Genomic DNA, 24,056 nt, shown 5'->3' with positions numbered 1-24,056 from the left:
TTATTTCAAAAAACTCCTATGGCCATTCTGAACCCCAAATCAATTAAGGGAGGATCACTTGAGTGGAAATCCAGGCAGTGGGATGGATTCTAGAGTGGGGCAAAGGTTGAGGACCATGGACCATTGAGGGAGAGTTCTCTCAATCTTTCCCCATGCAATTATGGAGGCTGGTAGTTCCAAAATCTCTAGGGCAGGGAAGAGTTGATGCTGCAGCTCAAGTTGGAAGGCAGAATTCCCTCTTCCTCAGGTAACCTCAGTCATTTTCTCTCAAGGGAAACTGACTGGATAAGGCCCACCCATATTACTGTGAGTAATCTACCCTACTCAAAGTCTGCTGATTTAAATGTTAATTTCATATTTAAAAATACCTTCACAGCAATACTCAGACTGGCATTGACCAAATATTTCGGTACTATGGCACAGCCATAGGTGACACATAAACTTAATCATCACACTGACTTTACTCTTTGTCTCATGGGTTATGGGGGATCACCAAAGGATCTTAAGTGGGGAGACATGTAGCCATTTCTGGCTACACTTTAGAATAATTCCTCTGGCTGCATTATGAAGAGTATATTGTGGGAGGCCACCACCATGAGCAGTGAGGCATGATGTTAGGCAAGTACAGTGAAGGTGAGAGATGAGGAAGTGTGTCACGGGGTTGAGGCAGGGGATACAGAGGCCTTCCCCATCAGTGTGGCCAAAGGTGCCTGATGAGAAGTTTCCAGCCATGATTCAGAGACACTATTCTCAGTCTCACATTCTGTCCTTCTTAACCCATACCTCATTTTTCACACCTCTTCAACTAATATTTGTATTATGTGTGGTTCTCAAGACCCAACTCCTTGATGTGGTTTTTCTGATTGCCTTGGCTCAGAACTTTGGAGACCCCAGGAAAGATATACCCCAAGCTCACTTTCTGGCTGAACTCCAGGCCCTCCATCTCAGACTTCTGCTTGTCCGGGAGGGCTGGGGAGTCCAGGCACAGCCAGAGTTCCTACAGGTTGAGATCCTGTAGTCTGTATCGTTAGATGTGGTAATATTTCACATTGAAAAGTTTGCTGGGAACTAATTGTGAGGAGGCCTTCTTAGCCTTCACTGGGAGTTGGAATGTCCACATTCAGTGATCAGCCATAGACTTCAGCAACAACCACCTACACTTCCCCTGACTCCCCTCCCACTCTCCCGGCAACATTCCCAACAGGTTTTCATGGTTTCAAGAAGATGTGGAGTGAAAACAATGCATTTGCCTCTGTTAATTCATCCCAGGAGAAACAGAGATAGCATCATGAACTGTCAGAGCTAGAAAGCACATAGACTGCTGACTCTACTCCTCATGTTTTCCAGCGGAGGAGAGGGAAAGAGATGTCATTTGTGTGGCTCACTGTGGGTCCCACAGACAGTTCATGCAAGAAATAAGGCTGTGGTCCATAGGCCTCTTTTCCTTAGCAAGCTCTTTCTGCCATACCCTGTAGTAATAATATTGTCACAAGACAATATTAAAGAGTGCCGGGGTGCCTGGGTGGCTCAGTCAGTTGAGTGTCCAACTCTTGATTCAGCTCAGGTCACCATCCCAGCGTCACAGGATCATGCTCCATGCTGAGTGTGGAGCCTGCTTGAGATTCTCTCTCCACTGCCCCTCTCCTCAGCTTGCTCCCAGGCTCTCTCTAAAATAATAACAAAAAAGAGTGTCCCACCCATCAGTGAGGGAGGAGTAGTTTAATTATGGTGAACGAGTGTCACTAAGGATTAGGGTGTGGTTGTGTGAACGCTTAGGGCATGGAGTTTTCACTTCCTGAGAACAGACTGAAGGGTTCTATGCAGTCATCTTCTCATTACCTGTGACACTGCTTTGCTGGAACAAAACTTCCATTTCAACTTGAAAACGATACTGTGTTTCTGTTGAGTTCAGTGTACCCATCTACACCAATGCATGGGTTTGACTTGCCGAAGTCTCTTCTCCCCAGTGTCCCCACCACTGCTCTCCATTCAAACTGACCTAAAACTGGCTATTTGGCCAGTCCACAGAGTTCATGAATCACTATGTAAGATCTATTTCTGTCCTATTTCACTACCCTGCCACAATGCGACTTATACTGCTTCGTATCAGCATGATCCTAAATCCAGAATACTCCACTCTCAAGTGATAATGCAGATAATCGAAAGCATGCTCATATTCAAATGTTTAGAGGACTACCAAAATGAAAGCATGCTATTAGAAAGAAATGTTGTGGACACATATGGACCTAGGAATGTGCAGAAACAACCCGGTACCTCAATTTCAAAAGCATCACATTAATTAGTTTGCCAGGTTTTGTATTTCAATCAACTTGTGAAAGAAACAAGCGTTTGTGACATAATAGCATCTGCTAACTGCCAGTAGTGCCTGGTTAGGGCACTGTCATTCCCTCCCTTAATTTTAAGGGTGTTATTTGGAAGTCCAGTCAAGCTCTGAACAGCACAGGATTAGGGGCACCCCCCAACCACACAGCCAAAAATCTGTGTATAACTTTTGACTCCCCAAAAACTTAACTACTAATAGCCTACTGTTGACTGGAAGACTTATTGATGACATAAATAGTCAATTAACACAAAGTTTGTATGTTATTTTGTATTATATACTGTATTTTTACAATAAACTAAGCTAGAGAAAAGAAAATGGTATGAAGAAAATCATAAGGAAAATATATTTATGGTTCTGTACAGCAGTTACTGAAAAAGATCTGCATATAAATGGACCCATACTGTTCAAATCCATGCTGTTCAAAGGTCGACTGTATTATCCAGAAAGTGAAGCCAGAGAAGAAGAAAGTGTTAAAAATGTGAGAACATTTTTTTAAATGTTTTCCCAGAAATTAAGGACCTGCTTTCTAGACTTAAAGCGTTTACCAAGTCCCCTTGCACACACTTAGCCATACACATCATCATGAGAATACAGAACAACAGATAAAGCAAAGATTGTACATCTCAAGAGGAAAACAAACTTCCATACACAGGTACACAGGACCGAATATCAGAATGTCTTTAGACTTCTTAACAGCAGCATTAGAAGAGAGAATTCTAGAGCGCAACATCTTTAATAATTTGAGGAAAAAAGTTTCCAAACCAAAATTATATTCCCATTCAAAATAGTAGCCAAAATAATGGTTAAATCAAGACCTTTTTATACAAAGAGGTCTCTGCTTCAAATTCTGTGTCTCCCTCTCTCTCTGCTCCTCCCCCACTCATGCTCTGTCTCTCTCCTTCAAAAAAAAAAAAAAAAAAAAAACAATTATACAAAGAGGTTCTCCAAAAACATACCTCCTATGAGACAATTTTGCAGAAAGCTCCCACAGGATATGCTCTAGCAAAGCAAATGATGCACACAGTAAAAGTGGAATTGAGGGCCCAGGAGATGATATGCACACATGCGCACGCAAACACACACACACACACACACACACACACAAAGTTGAAGACTCAGAATGACTCCTGTGTACCAAGCAGTTAGTCTTGATTGCATAAGGATGAATCAAACCAAATTTTGAGCACTGTCATTACCAATAGACCTACTACTACCATTGTTAGAAAGATCCTGGGCTCATTTTGTCTGGAAAAAAAAAAAAAAAGGTCGACTTTATTAAATGGTAAGGAGTTGTGTGACAAATAATTAGAGCGGTCTGTTTGTCTCCTAAATATGTTCATTCCTTTTCGGGGGGATTTGACTAGCACTGCAGGTAGTAAGTTAAATAGAAACATAACCCTCATATCCTCTAGGAACGTGGTATAGTGTAATTCATACACCTTGGTTTGCCTGGGACAGTGCCATTAATACCTATTGTCCTGACTTCAGACCATCTGTTCAGCATCTGTCCTAGCTTTTTCATTTTTAATGGATTTCTGCTAATAGTTACATTAAACTAAACCAGGAGAGGCTTGGTAGACCTTTGTTTAGTATATAAAGATTCTGCCATGGTCTTGGCTGACAGCGTGTGACTCTCATGTGCAATATCAGTCAAGGCCCACTTAGGAGACATAGCTACCTCCATTATTTGAATAGGGGAATCAGTATACAGAATTGCTCATTAAGCAAAGGAGTGAAATGGGATCCAGGAGAGCAGAAGCAGGCAGTGCAAAGGGCCAGCTGCTACCTCGGGGCTGAGAAGAGTGGACAATGAAACACAACGAAAGGACCAATGACCTAGGAGAACCCTACTGAGGTCCAGAGCTCTTTGAAGAGGGGGTAACTGCCACAGGAACACAAAGCCAGCCACTGGCCAGAGGGCATGGGTCAGAGCTGGCCCAGAGACGCTGTTGGCTGTTGCTGGTGGGAGAAGCTGGTCTGTAGAAGCAAAATGCCAGGACGGGATACAGTTGCCTGGGTTGCAGGTTTAGTGACTGCAGAATGGGGTTGTGGGCTTTGTGACTGCAGAAAGGCCATTGCACAGGGAAAGCATGGGAATGCAGGTAGAAACGGTCACTGTGGGTTGCTGGCCCTTGCACTGAATAACCATAGGAGGACCAGCATCTGGGAGGGAAATCAGGGCCTCTCCACTGCTGTCTCCTCGAACTGTCTCTCCAGCGCTCCCTACTGACGAATCCACCATTGTACCTGCTGGTGGGTAGTAATACTGATTCAGTGAACAGTAGAGATAGAGCAGAGAGACAGTAAATTGGTAACTGACGCAGCCATTCATAGAGTTCGCACTACTCACTATAACCTGAGGTTAAATCTAAAAGGCAACTAGTGAATTTCTTTTTTCTTGACCCTTTCCAGGCCCTCCCTTTTCTCAAGCACATCATTCAGGCAGACCTCATTTTACTGTGCTTCGTTTTATCACACTGTGCTTTATTGAGCTTTGCAGATACTGTTTTTGTTTTAAACAGATTGAAGGCCTGTGGCAACCCTGCATCAAGCAAGTCTATTGATACCATTTTTCCAACAGAATTTGCTTACTTTGTGTTTGTGTCTCACATTTTGGTAACCCTTGCAATATTTCAAACTTTGTCATTACATTGGTAATGATGATCTATGACCAGTGATCTTTTTTTAAAACTGTTTTTGATGTTTATTTAGTTTTGAGAGGGAGAGAAACAGAGTGTGAGCGGGGGAGGGGCAGAGAGAAAGGGAAACACAGAATCCAAAGCAGGCTCCAGGCTCCGAGCTGTCAGCACAGAGCCCGACATGGGACTCGAACTCCCGAACTGTGAGATCATGACCTGAGCCAAAGTTGGACACTTAACCGACTGAGCCACACAGGCGCCCCTAGGACCAATGATCTTTGATGTTATATTGTAATTGTTGGGGGTGCCACCAGCCATGCCCATATAAGATGGAGAGCTTAACTGATAAATATTGTTGTGCTCTGACTGCTTCACTGACTGGCCATTCCTCCATGTCTCTCCCTTCTTGGGACTTCCTACTCCTTGAGACACAACAATATTGAAAATACTGAAATTAATCACTGTTCAATGGAAAGGAAGAGTTACACATGTCTCACTTTAAATCAAATCTAGAAATGATTACAAGAACGAGCAAAGCATGTCAAAAACAAAGACAGGCCTCTTGTGGCAAACAGCCAAGCTGTACACACAAAGGGAAAACTCTTGAAGGAAATTAAAAGTGCCAAAGCAGGAAGCACATGAATGATAAGAAAGTGAAACTCCCCTACTGCTGATATGGGGAAAGTTTCAGTGGTCTGGATAGAAGATGAAACCATCCACAACCTTCCCTGAAGCCAAAGCCTAATCCAGAGCAAGGCCCTGACTCTCTTCAATTCTATGAAGGTTGAGAGAGGTGAGGAAGCTGCAGAAGAAAAATCTGAAGCTAGATGGGGCTGGTTCATGAGGTTTTCGGCAAGAAGCCATCTCCATAACATCAAAGTGCAAGGCAAAGCAGCAAGTGCTGCAAACTATCCAGAAGATCTAGCTAAGGTCATTAACGAAGGCAGCTGCACAACATATTTTCAATGTAAACAAAACAGACTTCTATTGGAAGAAGATGCCATCTAAAACTTGCATAGCTAGAGAAGAAAAGTTAATGCCAGCCTTCAAAGCTTCAAAGGTCAGCTAACATTCTTGTTAGGGGCTTTGCAGTTTGTGACTTGAAGTTGAAGCCAATATTCATTTGCCATCCAGAAATCCTAGGGCCCTTAAGAATTATGTTAAGTCTACTCTGCCTGTGCTCTAGAACAACAAAGCCTGGATGAAAGCATATCTGTTGATAATGTGGTTTACTGAATATTTAAAGGCCACTGTTGAGACCCACTGCTCAAAAGAAAGGATTCAAAATATTCCTGCTCGTTGACAATGCACCTGGTCAACCAAGAGCTCCAACAGAAATGTACAAGATGAATATTGTTTTCACACTTGCTAATACAACATCTATTCTGAAGCCTATGGATCAAGGTGTCATTTCAACTTTCAAGTCTTATTATCTAAGAAACACATTTTGTAAGGCTAGAGGTGCCATTGAGCATGACTGCTCTGATGGATCTGGGCAAAGTCAACTGAAAAACTTCTGGAATGGATTCACCAAACGGCATTCAAAACATTCCCGATTTATGGGAAAAGGTCAAAATATCAACATGAGCAGGAGTTTGGAAGAAGTTGATTCCCACCCTCATGGATGACTTCGAGGGGATCAGGACTTCAGTGGAGGACGCAACTGCAGCGGGGGCAGAAACTGCGAGAGAACTAGAAGTGGAGCCTGAGGATGTGACTGAACTGCTGCCATCTCATGATCAAACTTGAACGGATGAGAAGCTGCTTCTTACAGAGAAGCAAAGAAAGTGGTTTCCTGAGATGGAAGCTTCTCCTGGTGACGATGCTGTGAAGATTGTTGACGTGATAGCACGAGATTTAGAATATTACATAACTTCGGTGATAAAGCAGCAGCAGAATTTGAGAAGATGGTCTCCAATTCTGAAAGTTCTTCTATGAGTAAAATGCTATCAAAGAGCATTGTATACTACAAAGAAATTGCTCAGGACAAGAAGAGTCAATCAATGCAGCAAACTTCATTGTTAAGTTATAGCCACAGCACCCCAACCTTCAGCAACCACCACCCTGATCCATCAACTGTCATGAACAAGGAGGCGAGACCCTCCATCAGCAAAAAGATTACTCACTAGGGGCACCTGGGTGGCTCAGTCAGTTAAGCATCCGATTTTGGCTCGGGTCACGATCTCATGGTTTCTGAGTTCAAGCCCCGCATCTGGCTCTGTGTTGACGGCTCAGAGCCTGGAGCCTCTTTCGGGTTGTCTCCCTCTCTCTCTGCCCCTCCCCCACTCATGTTGTCTCTATCTCTCATAAATAAATAAACTTAAAAAAATTTAAAAAAAAGATTACTCACTAAAAGCTCAGATGATGTTAGCATTTTTAGCAACAAAGTATTTTTAAATTATGTACGTTTTTTAGATATAATGCTATTACTACACACTTAATAGACTATAGTATAAACATATCTTTTATGTGCACTGGGAAATTAAAAATTCATTTGACTTGCTTTATTGCAATATTTGCTTTAGTGTGGTGGTCTGGAACCCAAACCTCAAGATCTCCGAGGTATGCCTATATAAGGAACTACCGTACTGATAAAACCACAGCATATCTGTTGGCAAGGTGGTATGCTTGGTCATAGCAGCTAGGTACAGGTAAGTCCTTCTGGTCTCCAGTGTCGGTGGGAGAAGTATTTGGTACTTCTTTCCTCATCTGCCACTTGGTTGTGCCATGGTTCATACAAGGCATATGAGAGGCCACCATATGGCAAGTCAGTTGGAAACATGGAAAATTATAGTGTAGACATATGTAAAATATGTACAGGGAAATAGAGGCTGACCAATCCAGTTATGATGTATTATAGAAAATCTGGTTATAGAGATTATAGAAAAAAAAGTCTAAGCTCTCTGGCAACAGTGATTTTATCATTCATTACTGAGTGAAAACCTACAGACATTTTTTGTGTGGTTGTACTTCTTTTTTTTTTTTTAATTTTTTAAAATATTTATTTATTTTTGAGAGAGAGTGACACAGAGTGCAAGTGGGGGAGGGGCAGAGAGAGAGGGAAGCACAGAATCTGAAACCGGCTCCAGGCGCGAAGATGTCAGCACAGAGCCCAACACAGGGCTCGAACCCATAAATGGTGAGGTCACACCTGAGCCGAAGTCGGACACTTAACCGACTGAGCCACCCAGGCGCCCCATACTCCTTTATTTTGTAATAAATCATTTCAGCAAGTGGTGGGCTCAAAAATTAAGTACTGTGTTTTCTTATCTCAAGAAACAGTGTGTAATGTGCACAGAATGGTGTTTACCACCCACCATAGTAGCACAGGGAGATCTCCAACCATGTGAAGACCAAGATACTATCTATAAGAAAATACCAGCACTGGGTGGCTCAGCTGGTTAAGCATCCAACTCTTGGTTTCAGCTCAGGTCATCATCTTACAGTTCATAAATTCAAGCCCCACATCAGGCTCGACACGCCTGCTCGGGATTCTCTGTTCCTTTCTCTCTGCCCCTCCCCCACCTGTGCGCATGTTCTCTCTTGTGCGCGCACTCTTTCTCTCTCACTCAAAGAAAATACCAGCATTTCCTTCAAAAGGCAGTAGTTAATTTAAGAAAATCCTACCCACAGATGACAATCTAATAAGTGGAGCTCTGGGGGAGGGGGGGGTGATTGTACATGTGACTTTGTTAAGCTGACTTTTCATTTGATCAAATGACTGTTATTCTAAATTAGTTTCTGCCATTTTCAAAAGGTAAACCAATATGTGAAAGTGTTAGCTCCAGTACCAGAAGACAAATTACGTATTTTGAAAGCCAGTTTCATCAAGGCTTCAAATAAAAAAGCAGTTTAAGTTTTTCATTTCATTCATCGATAGAACCAAAGTTAAGCTTTTAGGAGTTGTGTCTCGCAGAGGTGAAATATGTAATACTCTGTGAATAAATGCTGTTATTAACTTAGTTGAAATGTGTATCAGTGAAGATTTTTGTAATAACAATATGAATCAAATTTTGATGGAACATACCCTGTGCAAAAACAATATTCTTACTAAATTATAAACCTGTGGAGAAGAAATGACTTGGAGCTAGTTATAATATACACACCGTTCAGACTGTGATAACAAGTTGCAATATTCTTCCAAGAAACATAGTATGTAGTTGTGCAAACTTAAAAATATTTTTAATATAATCACAACCACAAACTATTTGTGATGAAGCTGCTGATGAAGACAATACACATGTCAACATGGAAGTACATGCTTTTCCTCTTTGGCGTCTATCAGCAGATGGAATATAGTTACATGTGCTTTATGGAAGAATCATCTTAAATTAGCCTAAATGTCCAATGATGATATTAACCTTTGAAGTGAGTCTCCCAAGTGTCACATGCATTTTGTTCAAAATCAATTAGAAATGTTTAATCAAAGTATTCAGAGTGGAGTCTCTAAAATAAAATTTTGATGATTTGGAAATCGTCAAACACAAAATTCAAAGTTGTACCTACAAGAACATGGAGAAAGTGACAAAATAACCTGAGCTCAACTGTATACAGGACTGAATTCTGAAAGTCTATAACTGAATTTTGGAATATCCTGGCTGCAGGGGGGGAGGGAAGAATCTTTAGATAGAGTTTCTATTTTTAATTGGATAAATGTATACTCTATATAAGAATCCAATGAAACTGGGTCCAAAAGTTTGTAGCATATAAATTTGGTGAAAACTTGAAAAGAATTATATAGACAAATCATTTGATAAGTTTTGTCCTATAAAAATATTCGGAAAAGAAATATATGTTGTGTGGAGGCAAAACGACCGTACATATGGAAATATTCCCACTGAAATATTTACACATTTACACATTTTGTCAACGCAAAATGAACAAATCTTTTAGAATTTCTAAAAAAAGAAAAGGATGAGAGCTTTATTTCAGCTCAAGGGAGGACGACTATTGGGGATACTCGATCTTCACGAAGAGAGTGCTGCAGGGAGGCCATGTGCAATACAGAGTTATGTATGTTTTTTGTTGCATCAAGAGTTACAAATCATCATAACAGAAGACATTACAGAAAATAACAAACTTTCTCTTATGCTTTTAGCATGTGCAAGGTTCAGGCTTCCAGGTATAGATGGGAATTTAGGGAGACTTTTGCTCTTACCTTTAGTTTGAAATGTTTCTTCTAGGTTATTTGCTAAGGAAGCAGATGTACAATGTGTGCTGGGGCAGAAAGAGAGCTCATGTTCTGGTTTGGTGAAGTCATTCTGACCTTGGTAAAAGTTCAAGTAGGGCTTCCCTGGGAGCCCAGGAGCAGGGCCCAAGAACTTACTAAAGGTTGAAAATTTGCTTTATCAATTTTAATATGAAAAAAATAGAACTGCGAAGATCCTTATTTTTCACAATTTGCTCTAAACTTACCTAGGTCCCTCAGCACCTGAAAAAAGAGTGTTTTCTCAGTTAAAAAAAAAAAATGCTGTAATCTACAGCAGTTCTGGTTACATAATTTGCAGGATCCAGTGCAAAATGAAAATGAAGGACGCTCTGATCAAAACTTGGAGATTCAAGATGATAGTAAGAAAGCATTAAACCAAGTGTGGCCCTTCTGACAAGGGCTCAGAGTGGCTGTAAAGGCCACGTGCCTATGAAGCCAAGAGGCCGTCAACAGACCAGAGTCGATTGATGATGACAGTAATTTCAAATTTGCTAATAATACAATGGATGAAAAATTGTCAAAAATTTCTAATAAGATCATATTGAAAAATAAATGAGAAATATACCAGTGACATTTCAGCAGATTCGGCTAAGAAGCAAAATATAGGTAACAAGAATACTCTATTTATTTTTTAAACATTTAGATAATCAGTATATTTTTAAATTTTTGCTTTATGTTTTTTAATTTATGCTACTTAATTTATAATCTTTTGAAAAAAACATATTTCTATTTTTTAATGTTTTATTTTTGACAGAGAGAGAGAAACAGAACATGAGCGGGGGAGGGCAGAGAGAGAGGGGCACACAAATCCAAAGCAGAGAGAGAGGGAGACACAAAATCTGTCTGTCAGCACAGAGCCTGATGTGGGGCTCGAACTCAAGAACTATGAGATCACGACCACAGCTGAAGTTGTACACTTAACTGACGAGCCACCCAGGCCCCCCTTAAAAAATGTATTTCTGAAGACCACTTTGACAAGAACTATTTTTAGGTCCACTTTTTAAAAAACCAAATTGGCAGTCAGTAAATAAATTTCTAAAAATAAGACAATCAATTCTTTCCTTTCTTTCCTTCGTTCATTCATTCATTCTTTTTTTTTTTTTAGAGAGAGGGAGAGATGCACAAGTAAGCAAGAGGCAAGAGGGGGTGGAGGGGGAGAGAGAGAGAGAGAGAGAGAGAGAGAGAAGTGGGGCTCACCCGATGCGGGACTTGAACTCATGAACCCTAGGATCATGACCTGAGCAGAAACCAAGAGTCGCATGCTCAACTGACTAAGCCACCCAGGTGCCCATGATTCCACACTTTAATATTTCACGTTATACAGATGTGTATATGTGTTACATAGGCTTTAGATACTAAAAGAATAATTCTAGGTTTTCAGAAAAATATGTGAATGGTTCTCTAATTTGATTTCAGCTGTGTGTTGATCTATTTCTTCTAAGAATAGGGGAGGAAAAGGAAATGTTACTTCTAAAAAAGAATATTTTTAAGTTAGCTACAAGCTCACAGAGAAGTTCTGACACCTACTTTCAGCATTCATTTCCCTTTGCAGCCCACTACTTTTTAGGAAAGTTACATGTATGCCTGTGAATTTCAAGAAAACTGTAATATAATTGCCCTTGGCATTCTAAGAAAGTATCTACATGACTGTAAAAAGAAAGGGTTTTTAATGAGATTTGAAACACTTTTCTAACCTTGAGGAGAAAATCTAAAGTTTTATCTACATATTAAAATAATAACAGCAACATATAAGTGGCATTGATCTCAAAAGAGAGCAATGGAAATTGAGTTGGTGTATGTAAAGGGCTCTGCATTTGCTCTAGCTTATCAAAAAACAACTATCAATAAATGGGTCTATTATTGTGTCTATTAGCCACTGTCTTCCACTGTCTTCTCCTGTAAGGTTAGATAGCTATTTCTGCATCTGCTATTAAAATTTTTCTCCTTTGTTCTAAGAATGAGACAGATGATGTTAATTTTATCACGTTGCTGACTGGATTCCTGGGATAAATTCAACTTTTTCCATACTATCCTTATATTATCAAGGCTGTACTAGCCATGTGCAATGAGTCATTTTTTCATTTTGTTCTATTTTGTTTTGTTTCATTCTCAGCATATTTTGGCTAAGATTGATTTGTGTCTTGATTGCTACATATAGTTTCGCAGGTTCCATCTAACTGCAAGGCTTGCCCTGTTTACCAAGATCCAAACTGTCGCAGCAAGGGAGTGAATAAAAACATGGCCTCAGTACATTCACAAAATAGTTGGGCCTTAACTGATTCCATTCTCCTTTCCTCAGACCATGTATGAAAGCTTCAGAAAGATTAATATGAAGTCAAAGTATTTTATTGAAATAAAGATACTGAAATGCATCCAAGGACAGGCATCTCTCCTGGCTCTGGCCACCATCTGCATGGCCACTGTAGGCCAACTGGCCAAATTCAGACCACAACGGTGCCTGCACTGATACTTTAACACTGAGTAGTTTGAAAGAATGAACTGATATAAGAACTTGAGGAGGAAAGAGAATAAGATAGGAGAAATGTGAGAGAACATCCTTGCAGGTATTTATGACAACTTCAAAGGAAAGAACATCCCCAACAAAATATTAGCAGAATGAATTCAACAGTACATTAAAAGGATCATACACCACAGTCATGCAGGGTTTATTCCAGGAATGCAACATCCACAAATCAATCAACGTGATACATCACATTAACAAAACGAAGGATAAAAATCATATACTCAACTCAATAGATGCAGAAAAAGCATTTGACAAAATTCAACATCCATTCATGACAAAAGTGCTCCTCAACAAAGCAGGTGTGATGGGAACACATCTCAACATAATAAAGGCCATATATGACAAGCCCACAGCTAAAATCATACTCATTGGTGACAAACTGAAAGATTTTTCTCTAACATCAGATGTCAACTGTCAGCACTTGTATTCAACATAGTACTGGAAGTTCCAGCCAAAGCAACTAGGCAGGTAAAATTGTCTCTATTTACAGATGATATGATATCACACACACACACACACACACACACACACACACACATACACACACACATACACACACACATACATGTATAACCCTGAGGATTCTACACACACACACAAAAAGAACTGTTACAAATGGCAAACAAATTCAGCAAAGTTGCAGGACATAAAATCAATATACAAAAATCAGTTCTGTTTCTATACACTAATAACAAATGATCAGAAAGAGAAATTAAGAAAACAATCCTATTACAATTGCACCAAAAAGAATAAAATACCTAGGTATAAATTTAACCAAGGAGGTGAAAGACCTGTACACTGAAATCTATAAGCCATTGATGAAATAAATTGAAGACACATAAATAAAATGACGTTCTGTGCTCATGGGTTGGAAGAATTAATACTGTTAAAATAGCCATGCTACTCAAAGCAATATACAGATTCAATGTAACCCCTATCAAAATCCTGGGGAAATGTTTCGGAGAAATAGAACAAACAATCCTATGATGTGTGTGGAACCACAGAAGACCCCAAAGAGTCGAAGCTATTTTGAGAAAGAACGGAGCTGGAGGCATCACACTTCCTAATTTCAAACTATATTACAAAGCTATAGTAATCAAATTGTATGGTATTGGGTTTGAAAACAAAACCAGACACAGATTAAAGATAGATTAACAGAAGATTAACATGGAGATTAACAGAAACAAACCCACATATGTACGGTCAATTAATTCACAACAAAGAAGCCCAGACTACACAACAGGGAAAGAACAGTCTCTTCAATAGTGTTGGGAAAACACAGCCACATGCAATGAATGATTCTGGACCGCTATCTTATACTATACACAAAAATTAACTGAAAATAAGTTAAAGACTTAAACGTAAGATCTGAAACCATAAAACTCCTAAAAGAAAACATGAGGTGGGGGGGGGGGTGAGCTCCTTGACATTGGTCTTGGCAATGATTTTTTTGTATATGACATCAAAAGCAAAGACAACAAAAGCAAAAACAAGTGGCACTACTTCAAACTAAAAAGTTTCCATTCCATGATGGTAAAGGAAACCATCACCAAAAACGGTCTCCTATGGAATGGTATGAAAAGGTACGACAAGGTAACCTATAAAATGGGAGAAAATATTTACAAATCATACATCTAAGAAGAACTCATATCTATATATCTATCTACCTCTATCTACCTATCTATCTATATAAAACATATAGATATGTTTTATATAGATAGGTAGATAGGTAGATAGGTAGATAGATATAGGTATATATATAACTTATACAACTCAACAGCAAAACAAACAACCCAATTCAAAACTGGGTTTTGAAAACAACCCAATTCAAAACATACATATATGTTTTATATAGATAGATAGGTAGATAGAGGTAGATAGATAGGTAGATAGGTAGATAGAGGTAGATAGATAGGTAGATAGGTAGATAGAGGTAGATAGATAGGTAGATAGGTAGATAGATATAGGTATATATATAACTCATACAACTCAACAGCAAAACAAACTACCCAATTCAAAACTGGGGAGAGTAACTGAATAGACATTTTGCCAAAGAAGACATCCAGATCGTCAACAGACAACTGAAAAGATGCTCAGCATCACTCATCATCAGGGAAATGCAAATCAGAACCACAATGAGATAATCAACTCATAACTATTAGAAAGATTATATCAAAAAGATGAGAAATCCCAAGTGTTGGCAAGTATGTACAGAAAAGGGAACCCCTCTGCACTGTTAGTGGAATTGTAAATTGGTGAAACCATATGCTTCAGCAATTACACTTCTGGATACATACCCAAAGGAAATGAATCACTATCTCAAAGAGATATCTGCACCCCCATGTCCACTGCGGCATTATATAAAATAGCCAAGACATGGAAACAACCTAAGTGCCCAATGATGGATAAATGGATAAAGAAAATGTGGTAAACACACACACACACACACACACACACACACACACACACACACGAATATTATTCAGCCATAAAAAAAGAAGGAAATCCTGCCATTTGTGACAACATGGATGGACCTTTAGGGCATTATGCTAATGAAATAAGAGAAAGACAAATACTATATGATCTCACTTACATAGAGAATCTAAAACAAGGGGTAAAACCCCCAAATTCATAGATACAGAGAACAGATTGGTGGTTGCCAGAGGTGAGGGCTGGGGCAAAGGTGAGTGAAATGGGTAAAGATGGTCAGACTTCCAGGCATAAACTTCCAGGTATACGAAATAAATCTTGGGCATAGAATGCACAGCATGGTGACTATATTCTTTTTAAAAGGAAAGAACAGACCCCGCACACCCTACAAACTCAATTCCACAATATTTAAATGTAACAAAGCATTTCTTTCCTGTACACAGTTTTTAAATAATTTTTCCTGATTATGTAAGAATACATATTCGTTGTAGAAAAAATTTAAATATATATGTATATATATACATATATATGTATATAAACACATATTTTGCTTATTATTTTTTGGATATATATCTATGTCTATATAGATAGATGATAGATATAGATATAGATATAGATATAGATATAGATATAGATATAGATATCTATAGATATAGATATAGATATCTATAGATATAGATATAGATATAGATATAGATATAGATATAGATATAGATATAGATCTACAATCCTGGAACCTATTTTAAACATGTTAGCGTGTAAATTTCTTGCAGTTCTACTCACCTGAAGCCAACGGGATTTTGGATCTGCTCAAGATGATCCTAACAGCCAGATTCTGGGTCATGCCCACTATGGAACAGATCTTAAGAAACGGCAGTGAAATCCCAGCATAGAAGGGAGCTCAGTAGCGCGCGACCCCACGACTCGGGAGACATTCCTAGGTGCACCCAATCCCTGTTCCAATGGCCGCCCCTCCTGGGATTCTTCATCCCCCGTGCCCTGGTCCCCACCTCCACCTGCCAGGAACGCCCGGCTCCGTGCTGCCCACCAGCGGACATGTACGATCAGGATCAGCTGGTGCGCGAGATCCGCAGTCCATCCATTTCCACCCAGGCTGTGCGGCCCGGCCGCCGCCTTCCTGCGGTCAACGCGCAGAGGGGACCGCTTGCCGCCACTACTCCGTGCGCAGGGCCTCCAAGCTTCCGACGCCTACAAGCTCAGTGAGGCCAAGGCCCTGAGGCCCCTCCTCTGAGAACTGAGGCTGAATCGAAAGAGGCGGGGCCTCGCAGCACCTTCCCTCCAGCCGTCCAGGAGCGGCGGGCGCCCTGGCGGGTTGCCTAGAGCCTGCCCACCCGGCTCTAGTTTCACACTCAGGGCCCTTGTTCAGGATCCAGTTTCATGTGTTTTCGGGGCTAGAATTGTCCCAGCCCCGCTTTTCCGGATGGTAAAACAGAAGCCAAGAGGCGAGACTTCCCGTTGGAGGCTGGAACATTTCCTGATCTCCGGCGCAGCTTTGCTGATTGTCTGTCCTGGCGGGAGCTTCGGTCTCCACTCAGCCCCCCAGAAGAAGTTTGGAGTTCTGTCCCTTTGCTGGTTGCAAGAAATTGTTCACGTTACTTAACTCGCTGGGCCTCAAATTCCTCCTGGGTTTATTCATTGCTGAGGATCAAATAAAATAATCTATGTAAAACACCTAATGCAAATCAGGTACTTCGTAAACCTTTGTGAATGGGTGGGACCAACTTCTTCCTAGAATTAAATTCTGGGAGGATTTTATGTTGTAGATCCTTACAGGAAACTGCAGAACATAATGGAAATGTCTTCTGGTGCAGTTTCATAAAAGATGTGGAAACATTATTCAGGTGACTGTGCCTTTTACTAAAATTAGATATTGAGTGAGTGACCATTCAAAGGCAATTTGATAGCTACAGTTTTAGAGACAATTCTGTGGGAGCTCTTAGAGCAGCATGCATGTTGTTTATTCTGTGTGCGTTGTGACTTTTCACATGGTTAAGGTCTTACTGTATTATAGGTCTATAGGTCTAGTGGTCTGACAGCCACTGTTCACGTTTGTAACTTACTACTGACACAGCCTGACAGTTCTCCAGAGAGCAGCAAACACACACAGTGCTGGGGCACAGCAGGTGGGGGGGTGGGGATAGGGGTATGACAGTGACCCAACCAGCAACCCCACATAGCCCCTCTTTTGTCTTCTCAAACCACTCATAACATTGTTTCTTTCAGTCCCAGCTGATGAAATTATGAAGCGTGGTTTGTGAGCAAATGGTTAAGAATTCTTGAGACGTTTTTGGTGCAAAAAGGTGATTTTTATTATAGCATATGGACAGGACCAGTGGGCAGAAAGAGCGGCCCTGGGATTGTGAGGAGTGACTGATTATATACTTCTAAGTGTGTAGGGGGAAGGGATGGAGATAAGTTTTTAAGGAATTTTGAAGCAAGGCTTTTAGGACCTTGAGGGGCTAGCTGCTAAGATAAGGTTGCTTTTCACTTTAATAAAACATAAACATTAAGGCACTAAGGCAGCATGAATTTCTTTAGGAAGGTCACACTCTGTATGTTTCAGGTGTTTACCAGCCGGCTGCAAGCTGCAAGGAGATTTAATTTTAAGCTACATTTCTCTTGCCTTTGTTTCCCTCATCACCAGCCTCTCCCCCACGGCTAAGTTGTTGGCTTGGGTACAATGGAGAAAGCGGACCAGCAACAGAAGGGAAATACAAATCGCATCAGTGAAGTTCTGATTGCATCAGGATAAGGTCCTGGACGAAGTCCTTGAGGGTGTCCCCAAAACACAGCACAGCCCTCCCACTTGAACCTGAACCTCACCCGTCGATAGGTTCCAGTGTCACTGAGCACGGTGATCATGTTTCTAGCAAGTAACACAAGTGGCCACAGAAACCTTAGCCACCTTGTCTCTAATACTTGCAGTAAAACAAAACTGGTATTTACAACTCAGGACGTGGACTTAGACTGCACCACTGTGAACAGAACCTGCCTAATCATCTCCGGCCCCTGGTGGCAATTTAAAATGCTCAGGGAGAGGTGCCTGGGTGGCTCAGTTGGTTGAGTGTCTGACTTCAGCTCAGGTCATGATCTCATGGTTCATGGGTTCCAGCCCCGCATTGGGCTGTGTGCTGAGGGCTGGGAACCTGGAGCCTGCTTTGGATTCTGCATCTCCTTCTCTCACCACCCCTCCCCCTCTCACACTCTGTATCTCTCTCTCAAAATAAATAATAAAAACAATTTAAAAATTAAAAAAAAAAGTTCAGGGAAACTGGCTATTGGCCATCTGAACAGGTGTGTAGCCACAGAAAAAAGCAGAAACACAGGTGGCCAATGGGACTTTTTTCCTAGAAAAAAGCAGAAACACAGGTGGCCAATGGGACTGCTTTCTCTCCTAAGTTAACTGCTCTCCCTGCTTCTCTGCAGGCTTCTGGGACACTTGCTTGCAACAAGTTTTGGGATAGAGCTCACCACAGGGGGTCTCCAAGGCCTGCAGCTCCTCACAGGGTGTGTCACTGACAGTACCATCGAAGAGAGAAGAGAAAGGCACTAGGTACCCTCTTGTGCCTGGAAAAGAGCCACACTCTGCCCAACTGAAGACCTGAGGGCCTCGCGGCTACGAGCATGGATGGGACCTCTCAGAGCAGGGGGATTTGCTAAGCAGCTAGTGCTGGCCCGGCCAACATGAGCACAGACCTTCCTGAATGGCAGTTTCGGATCCTAGAGAACATCAGACATGTGAACACACGAACATACACGAGTCCAGAACATGGGATTTCAAAACGGGGCCTTTTATTTTTGGATTGTCACCAAAGGTCACTTTGCATTGTAGGCACATTGTGAAGTGTCAGAGGAAAAGTGAGTCAGCAGGAGAGAGGAGAAGGACCACGAACAGTGCCAACCATCTCCTTATGGGGAGGAGAATCGGCCACAGAACAGGATACTGTTGGTTTTGCTGTGCTGGATGAAGAAAAGGAAGGGGTGGTCGGCACAGAACCTGGGCATGATTCTTGCACATCGCAACATCATGATGGCCGCAGTGGCGGCCGCAGCCTCCGTGCCTTCCTCGTTGACCTCCACAAAGGACTTGTGCACCACCCTGGACAGATATAGGTCTTTCCTGGACGACATTCCAGAAAAGTCTGCCTTGGCCTGCTCGAAGGCATCGGTCATGCCCAGCGTGCAAAGGACATTCTCCATGTTGTAATTCTCCTCCAGTTTGAATCTAGGGAGGAACACTTCCACCTCTTCTTCATCCAGCATGTCTGGCCTCGTCCATTCTGTGAATTTCTCATAAGTGATTTCTTTCTCCACCTAGAAGACAGTTGAAGATTTTTAGATCTAGATCCGTGCTGCCCAACAGAACTATCTGCTGGGATGTGAATGCTCTGGGCTTTGCAGGGCGAGACAACAGTAACAGGAAGTGACAATAGCTTTAGAAACTGTTCACACGATCCCCTTGCCATCATAGCGTGATTATTGCTCAGCATTTGTTACCGTTTTCAAATCGATGTTTTCATCTGGAAGCATGATGATCATATTCAGCTCTTTACCCACATAGGGAAGCACCAGAATTTGGGTGAATATTTCTCCAATATAGGTTATTTTAAAGGTGGATTTTTTAAACATCATTTGCACAGGTTTCTCCTCATTCTAAAATGGAAACAGATAAATGTTAGGTTGAAGTAAGACCCAGTGGACACATTGGACAAATCGACAGAACTGGCCAGCCTGGGTTCTACAAACACTTACTTCCTTGGTTTCCAGAATACCACCTCAGCCCCCTCTTTTGCCAGCCCATCTTCATTGCCTCAGCCTCCAAACCCTGGGGTACTCAGGGCTCAGTCCTTACAATGCTTGTCTCCTGGTGACCTCAATCCTGTGACTTTAAACAGAATCCCCCAACTTAGATTTCTAGCTGGGACTTCTCCCATGTACTCCACATATATTATACTCCCAAACATCTTACTGCTTACTTGGGACCTGCATTTGTACATTAAAGAAACCTCCAATGTCATATGTCACACTGGGCTCTTCATATTCCCTTCCAGGTCTGCTCTACCTACAATTTTCTTCATCTCAAGTGATGGCAATGCCACTCATCCCATTGTCAAAAACTAAGGAGTACCCCTGACTCCTGTCTTCCACCGCACAATGGACTCATTAACAAATCACATTGGCTCTGCTTTTAAAATATTAACATAAATGAGATCACACCTTTCTGCAGCTCCCCCTCTACTCCCAGGGAGTAAAAAAGCTCAAGTCCTTAAAAAGACCTGTAATTCTGACAAGAGCTTGTCCCGCATGCCCTGTGCTCCCATCTCCCTTTGCCCCTTGATGGTTCCATGGTCAATCCCAACAAGTTCGACCCCAAAACTTGGAGAGCCCACCTGAAACCGTACCCCCATCCACAACCTGTGTCCCTCCTCTGTGTCTGTCTCTGGATCACTACCACTATCTCATACACTCTTCTTTTCTTATTTACGCTGTCTCACCCCCAGAAAGACCTAATCTTCATGGGAGGGATGAGTCGCTGGTTTTGTACACACTGTGATAGTACCTTGCACGAAGCCTGGTCTCAAACCAACATCTGCTGAATAAATGGATAAACAACTAAAGGACAGGAAAACTGAAAGGACCAGGCAAAATGAACACATCTTACTAGGAGAAAAATGCATTTGCCACCAGTGCATCCCCAGCCAGGCAGTAAGAAAGACCCAAGGACAGCAACCACATCTCAGCCAACAGCCCTCCTCCGCTCCTGATTCATGTGCAGTGTAAGACCTACAGCTGCTGTGAATCTGTCTGGCCCCAAGCTGCAGTCCCCAGTTCTCTGGGGCAGCACATTATTCTGTATTAGATGGAAGAAACTTCTGTTACCGCCTTCCATTGGTGCCTCTCAAAGGCTCGCCTGAACTGGCCTCAGCCACACCTGCCCCCTCGTTCCTAGTTCCTCATTCAGTCCTCGGCCAGTTATCAGCACACTTGTTCTATAACAGGCCAGGTAGTAAATATTTTCAGCTTTATGGACCATACAGTTTCTGTCCCAACTGCTCAACTCTACAGTTGTAGCATGAAATACCTAAACAAATAGATGTGCCTGTGTTCCATTAAAATTTTATTAAAAAAAAAAAAAAAAGTGGTGGGCTGGCTTTGACCTCAGGGTGCATGCGGTTTGCCAAGCCTTGCCTGAGGTAATTTCTCCTTCTACCCATCCAGGGCTCAAAGCCCCTAGTCTTAGAATATAAAAGGATCCAATCTCAGAAAGGGAATGATTCATTAAATACACAACTGTGTATATAAATTTAATCTTATTTAGAAATAAAGGCATTTTAAAAATCCAGATGAACTAAAATCTGTTCACTTTCAGACACAACGACCTCCACCCCCCAAAGGCCTGTGCACTCAACACCTACTACCCTCCTTCTGTCTTTCTCCACTGGAGAGATGAGGAAGCAAGACAGAAGTCTTCACCTCCCCCCAGCTATGGCAGAAGCCACACCTGACAGAAGACCTAACTCTGGCCCATGAGATACAGAAGACAGGTTTCACTTTCTGAATGTCAGAACCCTGAAGGAGGCTTTGTTCTGCCTTTTGTCATTTCCCTTCCTCCTGCCTGGATGACAGATACCATGACGGTGACCCTGAAAAAGGGCCACGCGCTAAGCATAGCAGAGCAGGAAGAGAGACAGTTGGTTCCCTGGGAGCGCCTGCCACCCCGGTACCCCGGCAGCCCTGCAGGTCTCTGCTAGGGGACATGAACTTTCCATGAATCAAGTCCTAATATACATCTTATTAAAGATTAATTTCAAGGAAAGAAATAATTTCCCCAGGTGAAAACAGGGCAACTCATTTCAGAATAAAGCTCAAAGGGGGGCAGCTGGGTGACTCAGTCAGTTAAGCATCTGACTTCAGTTCAGATCCTGATGTCACAGCTCATGGGTTCGAGCCCTGTGTCGGGCTCTGTGCTGACAGCTTGGCGCCTGGAACCTGGAGCCTGCTTGGGATTCTGTGTCTCCTTCTCTCTCTGTCCCTCCCCCACTCGTATTCTGCCTCCCTCCTTCAAAAATAAACATTAAAAAAATTAAAAAAAAAAAAAAAAAAAAAGAATAGGAGCACCTGCATGGCTCAGTCGGTTGAGCATCCAGCTTTGGCTCAGGTCATGATCTCATGGTTCGTGGGTTCAAGCCCCAAATCAGGCTCTGTGCTAAGAGCTCGCTCAGAGCTTGGAGCCTGCTTCAGATTCTGTGTTTCCTTCTCTCTCTGCCCCTCCCCTGATTGTGCTCTCTTTGTCTCTCAAAAATAAATGTAAAAAAAATTTTTTTTCTTTAAAGAATAAAGCTCAAAGGAAAATACATTTCTTGAGAAACTGAAAGTTCAGGCTCATGTCTGCTTAGAAGATCTAACTCATGGTCAGTGATCCAGAACAGGCTGTAATTGATCTATTCTGTCTACTTAAGGTCTATGTGCAAAAATCTCTACAGTTAAAGATAATTTAAAAAGAAAGAATATACTAGATTCGGTGACAGAAAAGATATAAGGCCACCACAAATAACCTCTTCAAATGTGGGGATAGCTCAACATGATGTCTATCCTATATACATGTCCTTTTGTTTGCTTGTTTTTAAACAAAAATTAGTGTTTGTTATCCTTATCATCCAAACAAGACTGCAGATGGGACATCTGTTCAGTATTTATTGAGTACCAACTACATGCCCGGCACTTGTGAGACAGCCATCTATCTGCCCTCCTCAGGTGGTGCTGGGTATCCAACCTCTGCAGTGCTACCCTGAGGACCCAGAGGGGGCACTGTGGCCACTGAGAGGAGTGGGACAGAAATCCCCACGGGGAAGGAGGACTGATAGGGAAGGTTTCCAGATGCTCCTGGAAAGGAAGGAATATATAGGTACTCATGGCAATGAAGACAGAGAAATGGAGATAAATGGGTAGGATCCAGGTCTGCAAAGAACCTTATATACCATATTTTGGTCCAAACTTTATCTCAAAAGTTCTAGAAAGCCAAAAAGACCTTAAGACTGACAACTGACATCAGATTTGTGACTGTAAACAGAATACCTGGCAACAGTATGGCAGGTGACATGGGGAGCCAGACCGGAAGCCTCTGAGTTCAGAGCTACTTTTGATGACACAGCAAAGGAGAAAGGGAAGGTGTGATGGGGAGCCCTTATGCTGGACTGCCGAAGGCCATACAGGCCACAAGCTACTTGAGATGAGCTTTCTTGCATGTTTTAAAAACCAGGGTGAACACAGGGACTGTTTCCAAGAATCTCCTTTATTAATGTGAAATACTTACCTTGCTGACTTTAAATGGTCTTTCTGTGGTCTGGCTTTTGTTAAACTGACTATCCCAGTTTCCTTTGAAATAGATGGCATTCACGAGAATCAGGTTCGTCACTGGGTCAACTGAACCTGGAGATAACAACTGTGTAATTTTACCTGAAAAGAAGAATTAAAGAATCAATGAATTTCCCAATGGTCAGAGAAAGACAAATACCATGTGATCTCACTAATATGTGGAATCCAAGAAACAAAAGAAAGGAACAAAGGGGAAAAAAGAGAGGGAGAGACAAACCAAAACAACAGACTCTTAACTATAGAGAACAAACTGATGGTTACCAGTGGGATGTGGGCAGGGGACAAGGTGAAATAGGTAAAGGGGATTAAAAGAACACTTATCTTGATGAGCACTGAGGAATGCACAGAAGTGTTGAATCAGTATACTGTACACCTGAAACTAATATTATGCTGTATGTTAACTAACTCGAATTTAAATTAAAAAAAAAAAAAGAGTTTCCTGATGCATTCATCAGGGATAATATTTAGATTGGGCAATCCCCTTGTGAGGTACACAGATAAAGGAGTTCACAG

At 41.7% G+C, this 24,056-nt stretch overlaps 1 protein-coding gene and 1 long non-coding RNA gene across 5 annotated transcripts in view; both read right to left on the bottom strand.

Moving 5' to 3' along the window:
- The window catches only part of LOC122238569, a 42,930-nt gene extending 26,385 nt beyond the window's left edge, over nucleotides 1–16,545 (bottom strand). The window contains exon 1 of the long non-coding RNA XR_006217525.1: nucleotides 15,930–16,545. This is a non-coding gene — a long non-coding RNA (uncharacterized LOC122238569). The remainder of the gene's footprint in view (nucleotides 1–15,929) is intronic.
- Nucleotides 16,546–18,937: 2,392 nt separating this feature from the next.
- Nucleotides 18,938–24,056, bottom strand: part of SERPINB6 (serpin family B member 6) — a 31,144-nt gene continuing 26,025 nt past the window's right edge. For all 4 annotated transcript variants that reach the window (XM_015534916.2, XM_007073163.3, XM_042985862.1 and 1 more), the window contains exons 5-7: nucleotides 23,482–23,624; nucleotides 19,665–19,820; nucleotides 18,938–19,481 (exon numbers count right to left, since the gene is read on the bottom strand). In XM_015534916.2, coding sequence (XP_015390402.1) covers nucleotides 19,077–19,481; nucleotides 19,665–19,820; nucleotides 23,482–23,624 — 704 coding nt within the window. In that variant the 3' untranslated portion in view covers nucleotides 18,938–19,076. The remainder of the gene's footprint in view (nucleotides 19,482–19,664; nucleotides 19,821–23,481; nucleotides 23,625–24,056) is intronic.

Source organism: Panthera tigris, chromosome B2 (genome assembly GCF_018350195.1).
Source record: "Panthera tigris isolate Pti1 chromosome B2, P.tigris_Pti1_mat1.1, whole genome shotgun sequence".
NCBI lineage: Eukaryota > Metazoa > Chordata > Mammalia > Carnivora > Felidae > Panthera > Panthera tigris.
The sequence above is the reverse complement of the archived record's forward strand: the minus strand, read 5'-3'. Positions and strand labels throughout refer to the sequence as shown.